A 22,915-nucleotide genomic window follows, 5' to 3' on the forward strand; every position below is an offset into this window, starting at 1 on the left:
AAGTGTGCGCGCTACTTGACCCACCTAGGCGGCGATGCTGCTTGCCCCTCACCCCCGCACTGCGCGGGCGCGAAGCGTGCGGCATCTGCTCCGTTGCACAGGGTCGGCTGCTGCGGCACCGGTGCTGGCGGCGCGGCGAGGGCTGTAACCCCCTGTTCCCCCGCCCCCCTCCTGAAAGGCACTATTCGAGTCCCATGGACGTCGATGCGAGAGGCCCCCGCCCGATGTCGCAGAGTGCGCGGGTCTGGAAGGGACTGGGGCGGCGGACTCGCCGGGCAGGGAGGCTGCGGGGGTCTCCGGAGGTCCCTTGCCGGAGACGGACCCACTTCCCGCCTGGGCTCACCCGGCGTCCGGCGATGCCGTCTCCCGCCCCCCTCCCTCTGCCTGTTACCCGCACGGCAGGCCCCGCCGCGTCTGCCGTGGATGGGCACGCGGAGCTGCGCCCGCTTGAGCAACCGTACGCGTCTGTTTGGACGGGCCTTTGTAGGCCGAGTTGAAGCGCTGAAGACAGCGTCTCCTATGAGGGCGCTGTGACTAAGGTGCTGTCCTGAGGATTCGAAAGACGTTGGGTTCGTTTCATTTTTTTTTCACCAAGCTGGTCTTCTTCTTCACGTCTGCGTGGGGCATATAAATAGTTTTTTTTTATGTGTTGTATTCCGTCAATTCCTACGGCAAGTCTGCCTGGAGGGCTGTGAAGGGTTCTTCTTTTCCAAGATAAGAACACCGGTGCCACACCCTGCACAAAGCTAGATAAACTGCAAATCGTGACCGACACCTCCTTCCCACACACACTCTTACGCCGCTAAGGGGGTCGGCTATAATACAGGTGAGCCGCGGAGAAAACGCGCTGCAGTGGTCAAGAGGAGTACGATATGCTCACCAGCTAATGATATGCCTTAGATGTTCTTCAGCGGCTCACTTCTATATGATGGCACTACATTTTTGTCTTTGAAATCCTTGCCTGTTACCATTGCGGTGAGTCGTGTTGAAATTATCGGGGCCATGTGCGCCGGTCGCCAACAAATATCCGGCCGCCGTTGAGCACTGAAGAGGCGCACGAGCTGACATTCGCGGCTCGTTCTTTTTTGTCTGTGTAACTATCCGCTAAGGGGTTGCTGTCTCCGACTATCGATGGAGCTGGCAAATTTGAAGGAGGACGTCCTCATGGGCGACACGAACGAGCTAACGGTACCGGGGGCGGTGGTAGCCTCGGCTGCGGTGCTCGACATCGGCTTTCATCCACAGCTTCCAATCATGGCGGCGGGTCTCATTACCGGCGAGGTCGAAATTTACAAGCGCAAGAGTGTCGATGAGATGGTGAAAATACCACTACAGAACGATTTCTCGTCATGGATCTTCAAGGGACAGTACAACGAGGATGAGGTTCTGATGAACTACCACCATCAAAACATGCTCATGCACCCCTCCGGCGGCGTCTCGTCGATGGAGTTTACGGACGATGGCGCCTACCTGGTCAGCGGCAGCGGTGATCGCACGATATCAGTGATGGACTGTGTTTCACTCCGGCTCGTCATCCACATTCCCTCCGATGAGGTGCGAGCACGTATGGTCGGCAAGAAAAAGATGAACTCTATGAACAAGAAGCATGACCCGACGATCAAGGGCGAAAAAGCGGCAAAAAAGAAGGCAACCGTCGCGAAACGCAGCGGTGGCGGGGGCCTCAACGCATCGGTCAATCCGCACAAGTATGGCATCTCCTCCCTCAACGTCTGCGACGAAAATCTGATCGCCACAGGCGATGATGACGGACTGATTGCTGTGTGGGACATGCGCGAGCGGAGGCCTGTGCATGCGTACCACGAGCACGGCGACTATGTGTCCCAGCTGTGCTACTTCACCGATGCCCAAGAACTCGTTTCCAGTAGCGGTGACACGTGCCTGGGCGCCTTTGATATGCGCGCCGGAAAAATCCGTGACTTTAGTGTGCGCCGTAAGGACGAACTAAACTGTTTTGCCTTCATCAACAGCAGCGGGGTCAGCAATGCGACCTTTATCCCAAGCATTGTGTGCGGTACCCCTCGCGGTGGACTGCCGATATGGAAGTACGGCTCGTGGGCGCGTCCTTACGATGTGATGGACTGCCACCCTGCGGAGTGCGAGGCGATCATCTCGTTTCACGGCGAGAACACCGCCTTCAATCACAACCTCATTCTGACCGGTGCGTGTGACGGACTGGTGCGGGTGCTGCAGATGTACCCCGTGCGGCGCAATCTCTGCCAGCTGAGCGCGCGCGACTATACCTACTCGCACTCTAGCGTGCTGGGCACCCAGAGCAGCAGTTGCGGGCGACAGCAACAAGGCGATTACGTTGTGCGCCGTGCGCGTGGCGAAGAGGCGATCAGCCGCATGCGCGTGTCACACGACGCGAACCTGCTCGCCGTCAGCGGCTCTGACAATGTTATCGACTTTGTCGATATCGCCTTCATGAACGACGAGACGGAGCTGGATCACCTCCGCAGTCGGGCTGAGCAGCGCCACCTACGCACCTTGCGGGAGCTCGACCGAGAACTGGACGAAGAAGAAGAGCGCGAGCGTCGTCTCATGGAGGGTGGCGGAGCCGACGGGGAAGCAAACACAAGCTGCGGCGACGCGGTGGGCAGCAAGTCTTCCGGCAGCGGCGGCTCGTCTCTGTCGGACGAAGACAGCGATACAGAGGTGGAGGCGGAGACGGGGCAGCCGTCAAGGCGGAATCGGCGCGAGGCACTTCGGCAGAAGTTTGCCAAGCTCGGCATAGCTCAAAGGAAGGATCCCTATTCGGACAGCAGCAGCACCGACGACAGTGACGATGCGGGTGCCTCGGCGGTAAAGAAGAACGAGACGTCCAAGAAGGTGCAAGCGCTAGATGAAGTGCGAAGGCGTCGAGTAGCAAAGCCAAGAGATGATGCTGCCGCAGCAACGGGGTCACCCTCTGCGCACCACACGTCGCCGCTGCCCCCGAAGGCCTTGGAGCGGGTGGCGGGTAGTGTGTCACACAAGGACAGGACATGCAAGGAGAAGCCACTCAAAAAAACAAAGAGGGAAGCCCCACTCGAGACATCCGCGTCTTCGGCAAACATGAGAGCCTCGGATGCTGCGGCAGTATCCTCGGTTGGGGCGGAGGAGCCGACGGATTCGATGGAGGTGTACCGCACGGAGCGACAGAAAAAGCGCGAGCGGGCCGCCGCGGCCCGCTGGTTGAAGGAGGAGCGCCGGAAAAAAGTCAATTTTGCATACGAGAAGCGCCGCAGGCGCGTCGGTGGATTTTTTGGCGATATGGTGAACAGGGGCGACGATAGCGATTAAATCGCTCACACGCCTGCCCACCGCTCCCATTCCTCTTCACGGAAGAGGGGTGGGGGTGAGAAGGCAGGCGAGAGCACACGCGGTTCTCCTTACGGAGGTATGTCGGAGGAGGTGGAAATCGCTGCCGTTTGCTATGAAGCTCGAAGAAGCGCATGAAGTTGTGATCGAAACGTAACGCCATCGGTTTACCCCCTCTTTTCTCCATCATTGGATTCGGGTGTGCTCGACAGTGGAAGAGGGACTGCGCCTAAGTAACGGAACTTTGGCCGTCACACTTGTTTCGAGCTGCCACCGCGTTTTACCGTTCTGGTTTCGTGTGGAGAGGCGAACACTGCTGCACGGCTTCTCACGTAACAGAAAGACACGCGTGGCTTGCTGCGGGGCCGTGCGTCGCGTTGAGATGCGGCGAAAGGGCAGGACATCTTAGTCACGTCGCACGGGTGCCCTGCGCTTCTGTGTTCTGTAGCTGAGGCCCATGTGTGCGCCGTACCCACCCTTGCGGTAACCTCGTCAAGACAGACAAGAAAAGGATTGGTGTGGTCGAGCGAATAGGGTGCGATGGTGCCTCTCGTCTGGCAACGCCTAAGCAGGTGAGCATGCACCTGTCTTTTTCAGGCGTCGGCTGCATGGCTGCAATGTAGGCTGTGACCGCATGCCGATGTCTGTGTGCGCAGAGATTTGCACATCTCTGCTAAAGTTCTCTTCCTGCCTGTCATGCCGGGGCTCTCTTATCTGGGGTAACTCCCATCTACGATTCCGCTCCCTCGTCCTTCCCCTTGACGCGCTTTGTCCCTGCTTTCTTCGCCACTTACTGTCAAGCGTCGTTCACCCGGCTACCGCACACGCCGCGGCTTTCCTCGGTGCTTGGCGTTCCCAAGCCCTCCTGTACAGGATGCCTGCGCTCCCTATCACGAAAGGAAAGGACGCTGCAGCGGCGCCCAAGAAAAAAGCGCACCCGTCGGAGCCTTGCGGGTGCGGTGTCGACACGTACCGTGCGCCTCCAAGAGGCAAGAAACCGGTTGCCCCAATAGTCCACAATGCCGGTTGTGTGTACCAGCGCACCACATGCGACGCCTATCCGCACCTCCCGCGCTGCTTGACGTGCCAGGTGCCATGCAAGTTTTGCCTCGGCAAGAACCGCTGGTGCCCACACTGTTATGAGAAGCAGTGCATCTATCGTTACAAGCGCGTCGTCATTGGCCTAGAGCCCCTGACCGGCGCCGATATGGGACCTGGAAAGGGTGACCTAACTGCTTCTCTCACATGTCGTGGCACCTCGCGACACCGCACGACGGTACGCTTTATGAGTGGGAAAAAGAGCGGATTGTCGCTAGAGCGTGATGTCACTTTACAATCGCAAGGCACTCACGTCGCAGTGCGTTGAGTTTTCGCAGCTGTGAAGGTGCGTCTATTGAGTCGGCCGCACGTGCTTGAGCGCGCCTCTCAGAGCCATCCAGACGAGGGGAGAATGCAGAGGACGATTATCTTTCATGTATATTACGGGTCCTGGCGCTCTCGGTACTTGGTGATGATGCTGGTCTTGCGGGGGTCCGGTGGGGAGAAGGCCTCATTCTCATCGTCATTTCACTCCCCCCACCCCTTCGTGTGCATGTGAGTGTGTGGGTGTCTATGGCACTAGCCTTGGCATGGCGACAAAGGCCGCTCACTCGCCGTCCTGCCCCCCCCACACACTTTCCGTCCATTTTCTCCTCTCCGCTTTTGGCGGTGTCGTCTCTTACTCCCGTTCGCCCAGTTGCTCATAAAAAAAGACCCCCTTTTTTACCTCCTCGTCATAAGCTCATGCACCGGTCCACATCACCACAGACCCCCCATCCCCCTCCTCACCGCCTTCTCTGGTGCAGAGTGGCGCCTCGGCTTACATTGGGACGCTATGAGGAAATGCTAGCTTCCCGTTCTTCCTCACATGACGGGCTTGTCGTCGAGGTTACTCGCGAGCATCAACGCCTTGATAGCCTCCCTCTTATAGGCTGCCAAACAGCGCGCTCGTGATGAGAGGGAGTATGCCAGGCGGAGCAAAGCGGGCCTGTGCGCATGCAGCGTCTCTCCTTTCCATGCTGTACTCGTTTGAGGTGATGGCGGCGCCATGAAGCAGACGCACACTCACCCACCTACCGCCCCCCCACACACATATGCACGCTCTTTCCTTCTCCTTCTTGATAGGGCATTGCACTTTGCCGCTCTTGTTGCTGCGCCCGCTCTCGACGCAATCTCCTCTTCGCTGTTGTGGGCGAACGGTGGTCTCTGTGGACGCCACTGCATTCTATGTGTGCAGCTGACATCGGAATACCCTTCAGAGCGTCTTCAAGGGCTATCTGCTGAAACGCACAGTTTAGTGCATCGCATTGCACAGTGACGCAGCGGAAATAAAGAGCGGACACGTGGCTTTCGTTCTGGAGGAAGCGGAGGAGGGAGGTGATGGTGAGAGGCACGTAGAAGATACCCTTCCTCTACTTCTCCAGCAACCACTAATCTCAAGTTTCGTATAGGCGCATACACATACACACACATCAACGGAGACACAAAGAGCATGAGTGGCAGACTAGCTGAAACCCATGCGGCAGAGCGACTCTACGTCTTATATGGCTCTGAGACAGGCAACGCAGAAAGCATTGCGAAACATCTCCATCATGATGCGATTAGCAACCACGGCTTCGTCGATGCTGAGTGCATGACACTAAACCAGGCGGTGTCAAGGAAGCTCTTCGACGCGCAGCTCGCCGATGACGCAGCCACGTCGCTGTGCGTCGTTATCGTGTGTAGCACCACAGGCGACGGCGAGCCACCGCAAAACGCTGCACGCTTTCGCCGATGGCTGCGCAACACTACCGGGACTCTTCACAATACACGCTACTGCCTCCTGGCCCTCGGTGACAAAAACTACAACAACTTCTGCGCCCCTGGCATCTTTATAGACAAGAGGCTTAGCGACATGGGCGCTGCCCGCTTCTACCCGCGCGGCGAGGCTGATGATGGCATTGGCTTGCACCTTGTCGTGAATCCGTGGATGGAAGGTTTGTGGGGGGCTCTGAAGAGCAGCTCACCCGCCGGCCACGACAAGGATGCGACTGCGACTACTCATACCGACACGCTTGCCTCGCAAGAGGCGGCCATTCTTTACTCGAGCACATCTCCGCTGTGCACCACCACCGCCGTCTTCCTACACGAGCGCATTACCGAACTCGGCGGCGAGGCCGAGGTATACCCGATACAGTATGTTAACCCCAGCATCCTCCCGACGCGACCGTCCGCAGTGCTCCTCTTTATTTTCGACAAAGAATGCGACGCAGGCACCATCGGCTATGAGTGCTCCTCCACAGATCAAGGGGCGCCATCCCTTGGGCCTTTTAGCGCGTGGGTAGGCAACCGCGACCCGGGTGCGCCTTCGCCCGCCGAGACGGCGGAACTGCAGAGGTGGATGGCCGACTCGCCCATTCGCTTCTTCGACGCCCTGCTCATCTCCCGGCAGGCCGATGCTGCGACTGCAGGCGCTGTGCTGAAGGTCAATTTAAAAACGTTCGCAGCAAATGGTAAAGTCGAGCTGCTGACCAAGCGCCAACTCTCGGGCGAGGTGCTCTCCGTTGCGGTGAGCGACAAGGATGTGCTGCTATGGCTGGAGAAGGTGCTGGGCAGTCTTCCAGGAATCAGAGCCGACGCGGAGGATATTCATCGGTCCCTGGAGGCCTCCTTTCACAGCTGCGTTGGCGCAGCCTTCCTCTCTGCACAGACACGAGAGGTGCTCGAAGGACACGGTGCAGAAAGCGGTGACGACGCCATCAGTGGCGGCGCGCCAGCAAGGGCACGACAGCGGTATCGACGGCGCGACATCGAGGACGATTGCGGCGCTGGAGACACAGAGCGCCCGAACACCCTAAGCGTCACGTACCACGATGGTAGCTCTTCGAGAGATACTCGCCAGGTACTTGAAAACAAGCTCGCCCCCACTGTTTACATCTACTCGGAGGAATCCCCTTGGGTGGACCAGTGGGCCAGGGACATCTTCAGCGAAGCCAGCGAGCTTCACCTGCGCAGTTTCACCGAAGATCTCAGTAACTTCGGTCACAGTGGGCTACCACACTATGCCACATTTGTGTTCGTGGTATCGGGTGTGCTGACGGCATCGATGGCGCACGTGCTGAGCGTGCTGCGCACGCTACTTGTCCAGCAGAAGCATTTAGACGACGCGAGTTTTGCCATTCTCAGTATTGACCAAACCTCGCGGAGAGAGAAGTTCAACGTCTGTGCGGCAAGGCTGGAGGCGCTTCTGATGGAGCTAAAGGCAAAGAAGATCGGTTCCACATTGTTGGCAGATGTGGACAACAGCAGCTTCCTCTCCATTATGGAGTCCTGGAAGTCAAACCTCTGGAACGCTATCCTCAACCTGGTGAAGAATGGGGCCTCCCTGGCTACTGCGTCTCTCAACATGGGTACCCAGCGCAGCGTGGCGCCATTGGCCGTTATCGGTAGTCCAGCAACGGCAGCTCTCTCTTTGGCGGGCGCGTCAGCGAATGGATCGGCTGATCTCGATTCTGACGATCGTGATGGTGCCAGTGGTAGCAACGGCCTCGCCGCATCCCACATGTGTGGAGACTGTGTGAATGATGCTGCGATTGCGTCTACGCTTCCTGGGCCCTGCAGCAGCGTGCCGAGCAGAGCTTTGGACACTCCAACATCAACGCTACCTGCGCCGTCAGTCCTAGTCGGAGCCGGGGGCGACGTCAGAGAGCAGGAGAGTACTCTGCCGTTCAGCGCTTTGGGCGGTGCGGCAGCGTTGGGGACAGGGACCACGATGGAGCACGTGTCTCTCGCGCCCACCGCCGTTTCTGTCAGGACTGCGCCTACTCGACCACGCCGCGCGTTACTCGCCTACTTCGGTGCTCCTTCCAGTGTCGTGGAGGGGCTCTTAGAGTACCTCGTGCAGACTATAGCGAAGTCCACATCGGTGGTACCGATGACACGCACCGCGAATGAGCTCATCACACAAAACTGGCGAGGCGAATTCGACCTGATTGTTTTCATTGTCGGTCACAGCAAGGGCACAGAGCGCGTCCTCAACGGAAGCGCGCTGGCGAAGGCGGTGTGGCGGCACACGGCGCCGCGGGATATGCTGTCGGGCGTCTTGTACACCGTGCTCACTGTATCAAAGAGCGACCCCTCGCATTCCTACTTGGGCCGGCAACTGGACCGGCGCTTTGAGGAACTCGGCGGCACGCGTGCGTATCCCTGTGGGGAGGTGGATGAGGCATCCGGCATTGAGAAGGTGGCGACGTGGAGCAGCGGACTCCTCGACCTACTAACGTCCTCGAGCGAGAACCACCTGATTGGTAGCAAGGCCGACGCGACGGCACATGAAAACTGGCCTCTAAAGAGCCTTGTCTGTGCGACTGAAAGCAGCCCCGGAAGAAATGCCATGCCCGATGGCAAAGGAGTGAGGCCGATGGTGCAACGCCCCTGTGTGCCGAGCGATGCCGCGACTGAGGATGCTGGACTGCGTGGCACAGAGCCCTTCGCGAGCAGGTCGGCGGCGCTGTGCCCAGACGCGCTTGCCTCCACTCGCGGCGGCGCTGTGCGTACCGTGGACGACAGCTTGGGAGAGGCGGAGGAGGACTGCGAGAAAGCGCCAAGCTTCCCGTCGCAGGACGGGGGCATCCACAGCGCCGATGTCTCAACCGAGCACGACGGGGTCACGGAGCCATCTGAGGTAAGCTGGTGCGACGACAGCGCCGACAATGCTGGCGACTGCGTCGACGGTGTCATCCAGTCTTGGAAGGTGCTAACCTGTCCCAGAGTTCGGCATCCTGTTGTGCAGCTAGATCTCCTGGTGAGTGCCGGAATGCAGTGGGTACCAGGACAGACAATCTCCGTCTTTCCCTCGAATTGCGTGGAAGAAGTAGATGCTCTGCTGCGCCTCTTCGGCCTGAACCCTGATGACTCGTTTCTTCCACCGCCGCTTGACGGGCCGGCCGCCTCGCTTTTTCCCACTGCCCCTCTCTACCAGGCTGCGAACTTCCCTGTCAGTTGTAGGGCGCTGCTCCTGCGGTACGTGGAGTTGCGCGTGACTGGCTGGCACAAGGCGCTCTTCGAGTTGCTGGAGCGTCACTGCGTGTGTGAGGAAGCGAAGGCGGCTGTGCGGGACATGTACGCAGAGGTACTCACAAGCGGCGCTCCTCGAAAGCTGCGGGAGGTGCTCGAGGCTGTGTTCGCCGTCGCCGGCTCCCTACCTCCGCTCCGCCACGTTGTAGAGAATCTTTCCCTGATGTGTCCGCGGCAGTACTCCATCTGTAGCTCCCACCGCGCCAATCCCACAACGCTGTCCATCTGCTTCAAGGTGGTGGAGGGGGGTCTGTGCACAGGATGGCTGTACGAGCAGTGTATGCGGGCAGCAGGGCTGCCACTGGTGTCCTCTGTCACCGCAGATTTCTTACCTGCGCAGGCGAAGACAGTGCCCTCAACTGTGCGGCATCCGGTGCGCTCGAAGACTGTCGTCCTCGCCAGCCAACCTACCGTCATTCCTTTCGTGATTCGCAAGGCGTCGGCGTTTTGCATGCCGCTCGACCCTCTCGTTCCAATGATTCTCATTGGATCCGGCACTGGGATTGCCCCGTTCCGCGCCTTCTTGCAAGAACGCGATGTGTGGCTGGCGGAGCACCGGATGGAGGCCCATTCCACAAGCCCCAGAGGAGAGCGTTTCGGGTACCACTACGAGGCAGGGACGCCTCCTCCTCGAGCCGACTGCGGCAGCATCGACATCTTCTTTGGCTGTCGGCACCCTTCCGAGGACTACCTCTTCGGCGACGAGCTGGCGCAGTGGAAGGAAAACGGCGTGGTTCGCTCGCTGACCGTGGCCTTCTCCCGTGACGCTGCAGACCATGGCGGCCACTACGGCAGTGGTTGCTACGTGCAGGACAAGATGCAGGAGTGTGAAGCGGCGCTCATGGACCTCATCCTTGAACGGAAGGCACACATTTTCGTCTGTGGGGACGCTGACGGTATGGCGAACGCGGTGCACGGCACGCTTCGCCAGCTCCTGCAGCAACACCTCTCGCTCACCGAAGGTGCGGCCGCCAGGCACCTCGAACAAATGCGCAAGGACAGGCGGTATCTACGTGACGTGTGGTCAGCACGGGGGAGCGAGCGAATAGTCGCCGGCGACGCAGAGCTAATCACACGAAGAGACACGCAGCCGTGAATCCTTTGTTGCGCTCCGCTGCCGGCTTCCTCCTCCCTCTCCGATATATGGCGGTAACGTCAAGGTCGGTGGAGGTGCGAAGCACAGCACGGCCCTGCTTGCCCGTCTTCGGCTCCTCTATCGCTTGAGGTGATGACGCCTCCACAATTTAAGTTCTCTTTTAGCGCGCTTGGGTAAGGGTGGTGGAGCCTTCACCTCTCCCCATAGCGCTGCTCGTTGTGCACGTGTGGTGGCGTGAGCGGTTTAGTCATGGCGAACACCGCCACCGCCACCGCCCTCCCCCTTCTCTCAGAGAGAAAGAGAGCGAAGGACGGTCAAGGATGGGTGAGCAGTATTCATGCACGGCCCCAAACTTCATCGCTTGCGAAGACGTACGTTAGCGCCATATCGTTTATTGTGACGAGGGGCTCTTCCCAATGCGCACCGATCGTGCACCCAGCATTGCAATCGCCAGTAACTGGCGATTGCAATGCTGGGTGCCTGTTGCGATTTACTTAGCGAGCAGAAGAGCACACACAGAGAGACCACCAGCTTTCGTTCGATGTGGTTTGGTTTACCAGTTGGTGTCATTCCTGCTGCACACTCTCAGTCTGACCCCTGTCGTCTGATCCGCGCCTTCCCCGTCACTGTGCCGTTGCGCCGGCGGCGCACACGCACCTATCTCGCTCGCAGCAGCACAACATGCTTGTCCCCATCTCTGCTGCTCTCACTGCCTTTTCTCTGTCGGTCTATCGCTCTCTCTATCTCTTTATAAGTGTGTCGGCGTGTTTGAGGCGTCTCACTGTATTCGAAGCGAAGCCGACTTGCTAAGGTGGACAACGGCTCCGCACCACCGATTGAGGAGACAGGTCGATGGTGCGGTGTGAAGGTGTCCGTTCTATTTCATCTCTCTCTCCCTTCCTCCCTCCTCTCCTCCACAGCCCCTCCGCTCTGCACGGGCGCACAAGCACACACACTGACACACACAGATATATATATATATTTATGTGTGTATGTGTCTGTATCCTATCTCTTTTTCTCGCTGCCGCCACTGACTTTCCTCCCCTTTCCCCAGTGAGGGCATTGCGTTAAGAAGAAAACGGAAAAAAGGGGGGAGCTGCGGACGCCATTCCGCCCAAATTCAACAAGAACAGCAGGGCAGACTTTGGTAGAGAGCACCCCTCTTCTTGTGGGACGGTGCGGGAAGACTTGCGACAAGAAAACGCACCCGAAGCAACTCCGTGAGCTCTGTCGCAGCGTATTATCGAGACCGGCTGCCCATCATGACCGTCCACGTCTCCAGTGCTACTATTGTGACGTCGCTGTGGGGGCCGGCGGACGTGACTGCTATCCCCCTGCACCCAAACGGACAGTTCTTGTCCATCCAACTGTCACCGACAGCCGCCATCGAGGATAACACCGTCACCTCTGTTGCCTTTCATCCCGTGGATGAGACCTGCTTTGTGCTGGGGACGGAGGCCGGCAAAGCGTATGGCGTGTCGCTTCAGGAGAATAAGTTGTTCCTCCTCGCCGATGTCGGCCAACGTGGCGCCCTTCGATGCGCCACCTTCTGTCCCGGCTACCTCACTAGTCCTATCGTGGTGTTCGCTAGCAGTGACAATAGACTTCTTTTCTTAGATTGGCAACGGGGCATTGTGTTGCAGGATGTGTCGGCGTCGGCGCATGAACGGCCCATCCAGCGCCTCGTTACGGGTGCCTCGACCGAGTCCCTCTTCTGCGCGGTGAGCGCCGATGCTTTCTCTTGCTGGGAGCCCCTTTCAAGTAGCGAAGGAGCAAGCGGCATGGACCCGTCAAGCTCCTCTGTGCCAGTGAGCAGCAAGCAGGGTTCCGTCGGCAGAATCGGGGCTGCTGATTCTTCCCCGAGGGACCGTACCTCTCCCGGGTTCTCCATGCCGCGGTACGGCTGCTCCAGTAGTGCAATGCCGACCCAATGCACTCTTGCACTCCAGCGGGATGGCGAGCCCGTTCCAAAGTGCGCCGAGAGAGCCCCACACCGCTTTCTCGGAGTGCACATTCTCTACCCGGGTCTGCTGGTTTCCGTGGAAACGAACGGCGTGCTGTCTCTCTGGTCCCGAGCTGCAGCGCTTGGCGATGATGAAGCGGTGCGGCACCGGGCACCGCTTTGCCTGCAGCAGAGCGCTACCGCACCGAAGGTGCTGAGGGTGCGTTGCTCCGCGCAATGTGGAGCACTCATTGCTCTCGGCGCAGATGCCGCGACCGTGGACGAGACGGGGGGCCGTGTGGAGCCGGTGGTCGCTTTCGTTGTGGGACAAACGCTGGAGGGCGCGGGCATTGTACGGCTGCCGACCGGCGGCACGGGGGTGCCGACAAGAGCTGGAGCCGTAGCAGTCACGCACGTAAGTGCTTTGCAGTCGGACTGCGTAGCGTGCCTCTTGAACACCGGCACCGTGCATGTTGTGCTACCCAGTACCTTTCACCTTGTTTTCTCGATTGCCTCGCCGTCAATACGTGGCTTTGGCCATTGTCGCGGCCCGCGGTCGAACTGGAGTTTTACACCATCAGGACCGACCTTTGGTGCCATGTGGTGCAAGCATGTCCTCCTTCTCCTTCACCTTCCCACCGCACGCAGCCACGATGGCGGTGCTGTGCCCACTCCACAAACTGCACCGCTGTGGGCGGGATCGAGAGGTACCCGAACGGCCGTGGGTCTGGGTGGCAAGGAGCGCATGCTCGTCCAGACGAACGTTTCACGACTGAGCGGCCGGCCCAAGGACGGCCCTTCGGTGGTAGCGCAGTCGTTCCTGCGCTCCTGCCATGGAGCGCGATCGGCGCCATCACCGCACGGGGCTGCGGCGGATAGTGCGCAAAGTCGTGTCAGCGCCGCCCTCGCCGTTCTATCGATGTGCCGGCACCCCGTCGATGTTCCCAAGAGGGGCCTTCCTGCGGTCTGGCCCGATGTCAACGAGGTGGATCTGCGCGCCTTGAAGCCGGAGCTGGATGCGCCCCGGACCAGTAGCGCCAGAGAGGAGGACCCGGATGCGACTGTCAGTGGGCCGTCAACATGGTCGTCGGCTGCGGTGTTCTGTGACACCCTCACCCCCGCCTCCTGTCAGTACAACCTGAATCAGCTACAGACCCACCTACTGAGACACGGAGTGTTTCCGCATCGGTACCGACCCGCTATTTGGCGATTTCTGGCTGGACTACCGAGCAAGGCGAGGACAATGTCGCAGTTCGCCGCACTTGCGCGTAGACCTCCCCACCTCGCTGTGTCGCAGCTCATGGCCCCCTTCCCACTCCCTCCTTCCATGACTCGCGATGCCGTGGAACGCGCCCTCTCGTGTCTCTGCTGGGCCTCTCCGGTCTTCACTCTTGCCTCATACCTTCCAGTGCTCGTGTACCCGTTTGCTATGGTCTTTCACGACGATGTGCAGAGTATTGTCGAGATCGTGCTCGTCTTTTTTCTTAACTGGGGGCGCGACTTTTTTGTCTGCCATCCTCACGGACCGACACGGGTGCTTCTGGCCATGGAGCGTCAGCTGCGCCGGCTGGACGAGCCACTCTGGCAGCATCTTGACGCCATTGGGGCAGGTGTCGCGGTGTGGGGCTGGGAGCTGCTGACAAGCTTTTTCACCGACTCCCTCACTGGGGCCGAGTGGGTGCAAGTGATGGACCACACCTTCACGGCGGCGCCATTGTGGCTGTTTGCCTTTCACGTGACGCTCGTGCGCACCCGATTCCGGCCGAAACTGATGTCAGCTTTGAGCGTAGAGGACGTGCGTAGCGTGCTCCGCCGCCTGCCCACCGCCGACACGGCCCCTTCAGCACCGTCGTCGCCCTATACCATGCAGCATCTGATCGAAGAGGGCTATCGACTTTGCTGCGACTGGTCATGCGAGTCCGGTGACCCCATGACGAACTTATCCATGCTGAGGGTGTTTCAGACGCTCACGCCTGAGTTCGTGTACCCGGCGAACGTCGCCCACGACTCTGTAGTTCTCGCTGAGAAGCTGCGCGAACTTTCGCTACTGCAACGAAGTCGTGATGAGGAAAGAAAGGCCAAGGCTCACTTGAACGAGCTGCGCAAGGTGGCTGATGCAGCCTCTGCCGAGGAGGCGGCGTACCTGCAGCAGCAGCGCGCTCGCGTCGCGGCCAAGTACGATGCGTGTGCGGCGTCGTGGCAGGTGCACGTGGCGGTGGAGAAGCTGCAGCAAGAGAGGGAAGCGGAGGAGCGGCAGCTGCGATGGGACGCGCTGCAGAAGCGGACACGCAACGCTGAAGAGTTGAAGGCTTTGCACAACGAGATGAACCTGGTGGAGTCTCAGCTTCGCCATGATATGGTGGATCGGCACATGGAGCAGCTCAAGTGGCGGCTTGCGGCGCACCTGACAGACGAGGAGCTGGCGCAACTGCAGAGAGACGCCGATGCGCAAGTGGAGCGCGCGGTTCAACGTCTTGAGGAGGATGAGCAACGGTTCGTGGAAGACGTGGCTCTATACGAAGCGGCACCGCCGCTCTGTCTCGAGAAGGGGCAAATTGAAGAGGAAAAACAGCAAGTGGGGACGACGGGGTCTCTTGCAGGCGGGGTCGAAGGCTTAAACCCATCGCTGCAGGCCTCGCTCACAGGCGATGTCACGGAGGAGAGGTTCGAGAAAAGGGAACAGCAATCACTTCGACAGGACGGAGCCCTAAGCGCACGAAAGGACCACGGGGAGGAGTCTTCAGACGGAGCCGTCGTCGTAGGGAGTGCCATGCCGTCGAGCCAGCCCCCTGATGCTCGCGCTATCTCGCATGAGAGCCACCTTTCTGCCTCTCACTCCTCGGCTAGTGAAAGCAAAGCTTCCTCCTCTGTATCTCTAACCGCGGCGGACGAAGCCGTTCGTGGCGATGGTGGGCCGCTCCAACACAGAAAGCAAGCCGCGGCGGCGTCACGCACGGCCGACTCGCAAGCAGAAGCATCTGTAGAGGACGCCTGTGACCCCCGAACGGAGAGCGAGCAGCACGTGACCGACTTGGAGAAGGTGAAAAGGGGCACATTGGTAGACGGAAAAGGCGGCAGGCGTGACTTTGTCCCGCCCCCGCCGCGGCGGCATGCCGATTGCCATTCACCGTATGCGCACGGCAGCATTGCAGCCACTCAGCGGCGGTTTCTGGAGCTGCGCGATCGCGTCTTGAGCAGGATGGAAGTTTACACCCAAACTGGCGTAACCGAAGATCCGCTTCGGCGATACAGACGATCATATCGTAGTGAAGACAGCATGGCACTGGAGACGGCCTCATACCCATCATCTTACATCGAGCCCTCCAACGGGCGGCGGCTGTTCGACAACGATAACCCCGTCGGATGTGGCGCCCATGCATTTAAGCGCTTCGGGGAAAGACAGCGGTCCCCGCGCGATCCACCCCGATCGGATTCCTACACCGGGACGGAAACTGCGACAACGAGGAGGTCCACCTCCTCAACAAGGCAGAGCGTGTCATCTACCACGTCAGCCACGAGCAGCTACGAGTCACCGGGCACCTACACATCCTACGACTACAATTACTCTGCCGCCACGTCGACGACGTGGCGCACTGGCGAGACAAGGTCGTCCGGCTCAGGCGTGTACGAGTCCTCCTCTTCTCTCGTTCACGCTGCACGGCACAGCAGCGGTCGGCTGGTGCAGGATGACGGGCGTAGGCACCTCTGGGCTTCTCGGCACTGATGTGCCAGAGTGACGGGCAACACCGAGAAGTGATTGGCCAATGAAAAAAGGGAATCTGTGGCGTTTACAGAGATGTTTTCTATTTTTTCGTTTTCAGCGCCGCATGAGGGCGCCGCCACGCTGAAGCCTTTTATTGTCCTGCGGATTTGGAGGGCAGGCGCACACCAGTAGCGAGGCAGGCGCTTAATGCTTTCTTCTCTTCCCATCTTCGACTGCTTTTATTCAAACACGCTCGCGCTCTTCTCTTTCTATGTCTCTCTGTTCTGCGCTCAGCGCTGCGAATGCCTCTCTTCTTGCCACGCGGTGCAGCCTGCGGAAACACGCGGAGGCCGCCACATGCAGTGGTAACGCTGGCCTATACTAACAATGCGGCAAGACAAGGCATGATGCGGCGAGCGGTTGCCGGCCAGATTTTCGTGCCTCTCGTCATCGGCACGAGCGCAGGTGCATTCAGGCTCAGGGGCCTTTTATCCTGTGGCTTTACGGACACCGCAGCTGCGGCTGCTCGCGCGCTTGATCACCGTCCTCTTTGCCTCTTCCTTCGCTTTCTCTCTTTCCCATATCGTTTTCGCCGCTTCTTACTTCACCCCCACCCCTCACTCCGCCCACAGTTGCGATGGTGGCGCGGGCGAGGAGGAGCGGCGCGCCGAGCCTATTTTCTGTCCGTCTTTTTCTCAGCCTTTGCGTGAAAGCGAAAGCGGCGGCGTGACCTCTCTCCGAGTCGAGACCGCTGCACCACGTTGCCGCCGGCGCCGGCGGCCTCTGTGCCCACGCCAACCTTACAGAAGTGATTATATCAATACTGTGCTTATCGCAGCCCTCTACCCCCACCCCACCCCGTTCCCCCATCCATCCCCCTCACGAGCCTTACTGATCTTGGGTCGTACCGTGCCCTCCCCGCCCCGTCTCGAGATGTGAGCCGCTCCGCCAGCAGTCCGTCTACCACGTCCTCTGTCTTATCTCTGCTCTTAGATTTCCCTTAGATTCGTTTGCCACACTTTCCGCTGCAAAAGAGGAAGACAGTTGCTGCGGCCGAAGTGTGTGCTCCTCGCTGGTGAACGTCTTCGCCTGTCAAGGCGGCTCTGCGTGTCCCCTTCTCTCTCTGTCCATAGCGCTCTTCTCACTGCAACGTTGTCAAGCATCGCCTCTATCCGCCCGCGTGTTCACTTTCTAAGTGGAGATGGAGGCGTCATCACCTGCCGCGGGTACTAGCGTAGACCTGTGCGTTCTCGAGTACGCGACTAACATGCGCTGGTTGCTCCGCTACGCTGCCCGTGAGCTCGACCCGACTGTAGAGCAACACTACCCTCGCTTCGTTGCGGAGGTCGCCAAGTTGGACGTCATCCTCTCTCGCACTACATTCGAGCGCTGCTGCAAACTTGGCGATCTACCGTTCGGCCTTGTGCGTCTCTCGCGAGAGGCGGTGCTGTATTTGCTAGTGTCGGATCATCTCTTAGGCGGATGCCCGCCGACGATGCATCCGTTTCTCAAGCAGGCTGTCGCCCCTGAGCCGAAGGGTGCAGTGTGCGCGTCTCCCCGAAGAGCGCCAGTGAGCGCCGACCTCAACGTAAGTTTCCGAAGCGACTACGAAGGCGAGGGAAAGGAAAGCGCCTCCTTGCGCACCTTAGAGGAGCTTGATGCGCAACCACTTGCCGCCATCAACACCTCTAGTGAGGAGATGTCGATGCTCGCCGAAGTGGACGCTCAGAGAAGTGAGACGCAGGCGATGCTGCTGCTGTTGCGGTGGCTTTTCAGCGAAGGCGTACTCTCGGAACACGAAATATTTGAAACAGCTCATTTAGGAGACATTGGTGACGGCGGCTTAAATCGCGACGCGGAATACGAGCGGTTCTGCCGACATCAGCAACTCGCGTATCACCTGGCGGAGATCATGCCTTTCTATCTAGGTGCACATCTTCTGGTGTCGCGCTCCCTCCTCCTGCAGTACAGCGCGACGCTACTCACAGCGGAAGCGGTCATGCAACACGTCGCCCATCTGCGCTCAGTCCTCCCTGCTGCTGCTACATCTCTCTCTGCGTTGCCGACGCCGTCGAGCGTCGAGGGAGCCCTTCTCGATTGGTTCCAGGCGATTGTCGACTCCATCAACGGAAGCGATGAGGGGGCGGTAGTTATGGCGCGCCTGCAAGAGTGCCCCGCTCTCCGTGCCTTCGTTCAGTGCGGGCCGTTCTGCCGGGACGTGATGGACCCGAGTGATCGCGACTTCTTCCGTCTCGTACAGAGCGGCGAATGCGTCTGTGTAGTACTCCTGTTCTACTACCCAGACGCTTTTCCTTTCGCGTGGCTGTCGACTGCGCTGCGCACAGCGGAAGAAAGTACTCGGGAAAAGCTGAACGCCGATTGTGAGCTGGAGCAGCTGCACCGTTATTTGTCCTTAAGCTACTGGACCGCCATCGTAGCGGCGACGCGGCAGCTTGGCGTGTGGACACATTTGACGCCTGAGGAGATCGTCACACACGGTTGCACAGCGCTTCCGCTCCACATGTTTTGCCTCATCCAGCAGCTTTTCGCTGTACTCGCCACCAACGCGGAGGAGGATGTTCGCGTGAGTGTCGACACGGCGTGGTGGGAGCAGATGACAAGCAGAGATGGCCTGACAGAGATGATGACAGGTGTGGTAGGGGACGCCAGTACACATACGCCTGTGTGGAGTGACCCAGCGACGACAAAGGCAGCGCTGAGGAGCGGAAGTGCCCTCCCGGGTGCGCAACGAGTGCTCCGCAAGTCCATGCAGGACACTTGTCTACCCGCTGCGCTCGCCTCGAGCGAGGTCGTCCACAACTACACTAGAACGGAGCATGCTATCATGAAGGGTGTACGTGGCGAGCGGCTGCCTGAAACGGGCGCTGTAGCGCCGACGTTCTCGCCTGCGCGCGCGACGGCGAGTCTTGAGACAGATGCACTCGGCTCCGTTCGAATCGGAGTTGATGAGCCGGTTGGGGGGGACGGCGACGCCGACAATGATGACACACAGTTCTCCGTCAAAGCAGCCTGCGCGCAGTGCGATGGTCATGTGTCTTCGAGGACCGCGGGCAGGGAAGCCTTTGAAACGACTTTGGCAGTCTTGCGGCCGATGGTAAGGTGGCGACGCAGCGCTGAGGCGCATACCGGCGCACCATCCTCTCTGGCAGCGGCCATGACGCCGCCTCCACACAGGCTCACCAACGCCTCGGCAGGCAGCTGCGAAGATGGACTGCAGAGGACCAATTCCAGAGCCACTGTGTTTGGAACGCATACCATTGACACGTATACGCGAGCTGAGGAGGAGGGCCCGTCCGGCAGGAGCGCGACAGTTGTAGGTGCCCTCACCACTCCGGCAGCGTTGGTGCTGAGCGAGGCCTTTCCGAACTCCTCAAACACGCTGCTTCACATGAAAACGGTCGACTCTGGCCTCCGCCGGTGTTCAGCCGCCGGCTGTCAGGAGGTTCCCACTATGACTACTGCAACAGTCAGCATGCCCGTCAAAAAGGGGGCGAAAACCGCGACGATGGTGTGCAGCGAGCGAGACAACACACCGTTTACGTCACACCTTGCTGGTGGCGGGTGTACAAACGACAGAGATGGCTTTGTCGTGGCGTCCCCTGAAAGCGTTTCACCAAGTAGGGTGTGGGCCGGTGGATGTGTAGTCGAGCGGTCTTCGAGCTCCTCGCTGACGCACAGCACCGACTTTGTGCCACATATGCGCTTGCCGGCCGCCCAAGACGCACACGAAGTAGCGAACGAAATCTCCCTCAGCGGCGATCTCTCTGGAGCGAACCACACATCGCCTGCCACGACTGAGTCGCAGCACGCAGCAGAAGTGTTGTCCACATCGCCGCTGCTCACGCCCATGACGGTCGAGGCATTCCCAGCGGTGAAGCTTAACGATTCGATGACTCTCCCTACAGCAACGAGCTCCGCTTCAGCCGGCCTCGCCATCGCTAGTGAAGAGAGGTTCGTGTGTCGCAGGCGCGATGGCGCGGCGGGGAATGCGAATGCAGGCGCTGATTTCTCTGCTGTGGGCTGGAGCACCGATGCAGTATCCTTGCGCTTGTCCCCTTCGAGGAGGCCGTCACCGACGGGCAAAAGCAATGTTGAGGTTGCAGCGAAAGGCTCTGCGGAAAGCGCCGAGCAGGCGGCTGGCACCCCCATTCCTGTTCGCGTATCATCAGTGACCCTGTTGAAGGCACCCGCGAGATCTGCCTCCCGCGAGAACTATACGAGCAAGCCATACCCACGCACGCCCACTTGTCTAAAGGGCACCACCGCGGATAGGGATAGCATATCACTCCTCCGCGAAGAAGTGAAGGCCCCACTCCCACACGCCACAAGCCCAGCGAGACGTTCCTCACCACCGTCAGAGAAGTCGAGGCGAAGTCGGCGGCAACGGAAATCTACCCTTAGGATAAACGTAGTGGAAGAGCATAGAACGGTAGCGTGCCACGCGCTGCGCTCGCAGTCTCGCGAACGGGCTCCGGCGCCAGGGGAAGGTGACGAGCGGCGCCGCATGGCTGGCGAAGACAAGGGAGAGCTCCGAGCTTCGCCTCCTAGAGCAGTGTCCCCTTCCCCCGTCCCTCCAGGCTCGCAAGTTTTTTCACGGCATGCCGGAGGCGGAAGTGCTGATGAGGACATGACTGATCGTACGTTGCGTAACGCAAACAAATCTCCCGAGTTGTCACCGCTTACTCGAGCGCTGGCACACAGCCTATCCGACACTTATGAAACCGTTTACGCATCGTTGCTGGAGGACATGGCTGCCTCCGACGTGGATATTCTCCGTCGTTGCCACCGCACCACAATGGGGAGCAGCTGGCACTCGAGCGTGTCGTGGCCGCACCACCGCTCCTCGTGCGGCGCTGCCGACTCTGTAAGGAGCACTGTGTCGCCATTGCAGAAGACTGCGCAGGTGCGGGAGCTACTCGATCGCTTGACAGGGATCAACCTAGCGGATATGGTGAACAAGGACAAGCAAGAATTGTATAGGGCCCTGGCGCAGCAGCAAGCAGTGGTCAATGACTTAAGGAGTGCGCTTCACGGCAGGGGCGGCTGCATGGGCTGTCAAGAGCGATTCTGCCACGCGAGGCACCGCCCGACGCTGCGCCGCAGACGCCAATTGCAGTTGCCGATCTCGCTCGCAGAAGCGGACGACCAAGGCTCTGAGGCGGTCGCTGCAACAAAGAAAGCTCTCTCCCGCCGGGCACCTTCCTTGTCTGGTGATGGCGCAGGTACGCGGGACGGCTTCATCTCTGCTATGACGGCAGAAGTTGGTGCCGCAGAGTCATGCGTGTTCCAGAGAAGCCTCCCTGGGCAGGCGACTGGGGAGGACCCCTTGTCGTAGGGGAGGGCGCCTCATCATTTCCCTTCCATACGCGAGGGCGCGGGGAGGAAGGTGAAGTCCCCGCACGAGCCTTTCGCGACAGTGCAAAGGACAGAGGGACGAAAGGAAGCCCGCGAGGGCACACGCACGCAGGAAAAGATGGCGCAGCGTCTCCTCCACAAGGCACGGCTGCTTCTCACCCGTGCCTTCCCCTGCACCAACACTAACGAAATGAACTCGAATCCGGCCAGGCTGAGCCCGTCCGAGTACGAACCTATAAGGTCATTTTCACATGAATAGAGAGAGGAGGATCGGACACGGCACCACGTGTGTGGGCACATGGGAGCTAACGACTTGTCACGTCACAGGTAAGCACTCTTTTTTGTTTTGGGCGTGTCTCTCTCTCCGTGTGTGTGTGTGTGTGCGTTACTCCTGTAGACAGCTTTTCGTCTTGTTGACGCACATGTGTGTGAGAGGTTCGCACCACCAGAGGTGAAGAGCAAAAGATGTCGCATCGCTAGTGATTTCGCAGCACCCAGTGCCTTTTGGGTGAGTGAAGGTTGAATGATGTACTCACGCGCTCCTCGATGCACACCAGACTCTGCACGAAGTGCTGTGCCTCACCACATTTCGCGCTCTCCTTCTCTCTTCTTGATTCGGTGGCCCTTGTTCATCTCGCGTGCATCCAGCGCTGTTCCATTCACAACCTCCGTCCGTGTATGTGTGTGTGTGTGTGTAAACGATTGAAAACGGTGCGTTCCCCCTCTTCCTACGCTTCTGCGCACCACATGCGCGCGTAGACGGACACTTGCTTCTGCGCCTTCTCCTCGTTTTCTTTGGCTATCTGTTCTTCTGCGCCCCCGTGTCGATGCAAACTGTTGTGAACGCAGAACCGTGTACACTTCACCGTCTCTGCGTGTCTGTCGTCTACGAAACCTCATGGCGGAGGGCAGCCAGCGCGCGCAAGTCGCCATCAACGGCTTCATTGGTTCCATTCTCATTGTTGTCGGCTCCATTATTTATGTCCTCTGGGCAGTGCTTCCCGATGAGGTGCTGCATCGGATGCACCTGACTTACTACCCGGATCGCTACTGGGCTGTCGCGGTACCCGCCATTCTCGTGATGTTTCTTTTCCACTACTTCACCACCTCTTGGCTGCTGGTTCTCATCACGACGCCTCCGTTGACGGACGGTCGGTGCATCACAGACGTGGACAGTAAGCCGGACAAGGAGATCGAGGTCGGGGCGCTGGCAGACTCTAGCAGCAGCGTGCCGCCCTGGGTGGATATCCCAGTGTCGGTGGCAAGCCATCTCTTGTTTGAGCCGTGGAGTGAGAAGGTGCGATACAGTGCACGAGGGCGAACAGATATGATCAGCGGAGAGCGGAAGCGAAACGAAAGGTTTCTCTGAAGGTGGATACCCTTC

At 59.4% G+C, this 22,915-nt stretch overlaps 6 protein-coding genes across 6 annotated transcripts; all 6 read left to right on the plus strand.

Annotated features, from left to right (window-relative positions):
- Positions 1–1,131: 1,131 nt before the first annotated feature.
- Positions 1,132–3,303, plus strand: LSCM1_00502 (uncharacterized protein; the record flags this gene model as incomplete). Its single annotated transcript, XM_067318152.1, has 1 exon — positions 1,132–3,303. One exon carries the CDS (start codon positions 1,132–1,134, stop codon positions 3,301–3,303), a length of 2,172 nt encoding a protein of 723 aa, XP_067174257.1.
- Positions 3,304–4,195: 892 nt separating this feature from the next.
- On the plus strand, positions 4,196–4,687 carry LSCM1_00503 (uncharacterized protein; the record flags this gene model as incomplete). Its single annotated transcript, XM_067318153.1, has 1 exon — positions 4,196–4,687. One exon carries the CDS (start codon positions 4,196–4,198, stop codon positions 4,685–4,687), a length of 492 nt encoding a protein of 163 aa, XP_067174258.1.
- Positions 4,688–5,851: 1,164 nt separating this feature from the next.
- LSCM1_00504 (uncharacterized protein) lies at positions 5,852–10,510 on the plus strand (the record flags this gene model as incomplete). The annotated part of the gene is made up of 1 exon (XM_067318154.1): positions 5,852–10,510. The coding sequence occupies one exon, from the start codon at positions 5,852–5,854 to the stop codon at positions 10,508–10,510; it is 4,659 nt and encodes a 1,552-aa protein (XP_067174259.1).
- A 1,262-nt stretch (positions 10,511–11,772) lies between these two features.
- Positions 11,773–16,176, plus strand: LSCM1_00505 (uncharacterized protein; the record flags this gene model as incomplete). The annotated part of the gene is made up of 1 exon (XM_067318155.1): positions 11,773–16,176. One exon carries the CDS (start codon positions 11,773–11,775, stop codon positions 16,174–16,176), a length of 4,404 nt encoding a protein of 1,467 aa, XP_067174260.1.
- A 1,180-nt stretch (positions 16,177–17,356) lies between these two features.
- LSCM1_00506 (uncharacterized protein) lies at positions 17,357–21,511 on the plus strand (the record flags this gene model as incomplete). Its single annotated transcript, XM_067318156.1, has 1 exon — positions 17,357–21,511. One exon carries the CDS (start codon positions 17,357–17,359, stop codon positions 21,509–21,511), a length of 4,155 nt encoding a protein of 1,384 aa, XP_067174261.1.
- Positions 21,512–22,429: 918 nt separating this feature from the next.
- LSCM1_00507 (uncharacterized protein) lies at positions 22,430–22,900 on the plus strand (the record flags this gene model as incomplete). Its single annotated transcript, XM_067318157.1, has 1 exon — positions 22,430–22,900. The coding sequence occupies one exon, from the start codon at positions 22,430–22,432 to the stop codon at positions 22,898–22,900; it is 471 nt and encodes a 156-aa protein (XP_067174262.1).
- Positions 22,901–22,915: the final 15 nt, after the last annotated feature.

Source organism: Leishmania martiniquensis, chromosome 36 (assembly GCF_017916325.1).
Source record: "Leishmania martiniquensis isolate LSCM1 chromosome 36, whole genome shotgun sequence".
NCBI classification, from domain to species: Eukaryota; Euglenozoa; class Kinetoplastea; order Trypanosomatida; family Trypanosomatidae; genus Leishmania; species Leishmania martiniquensis.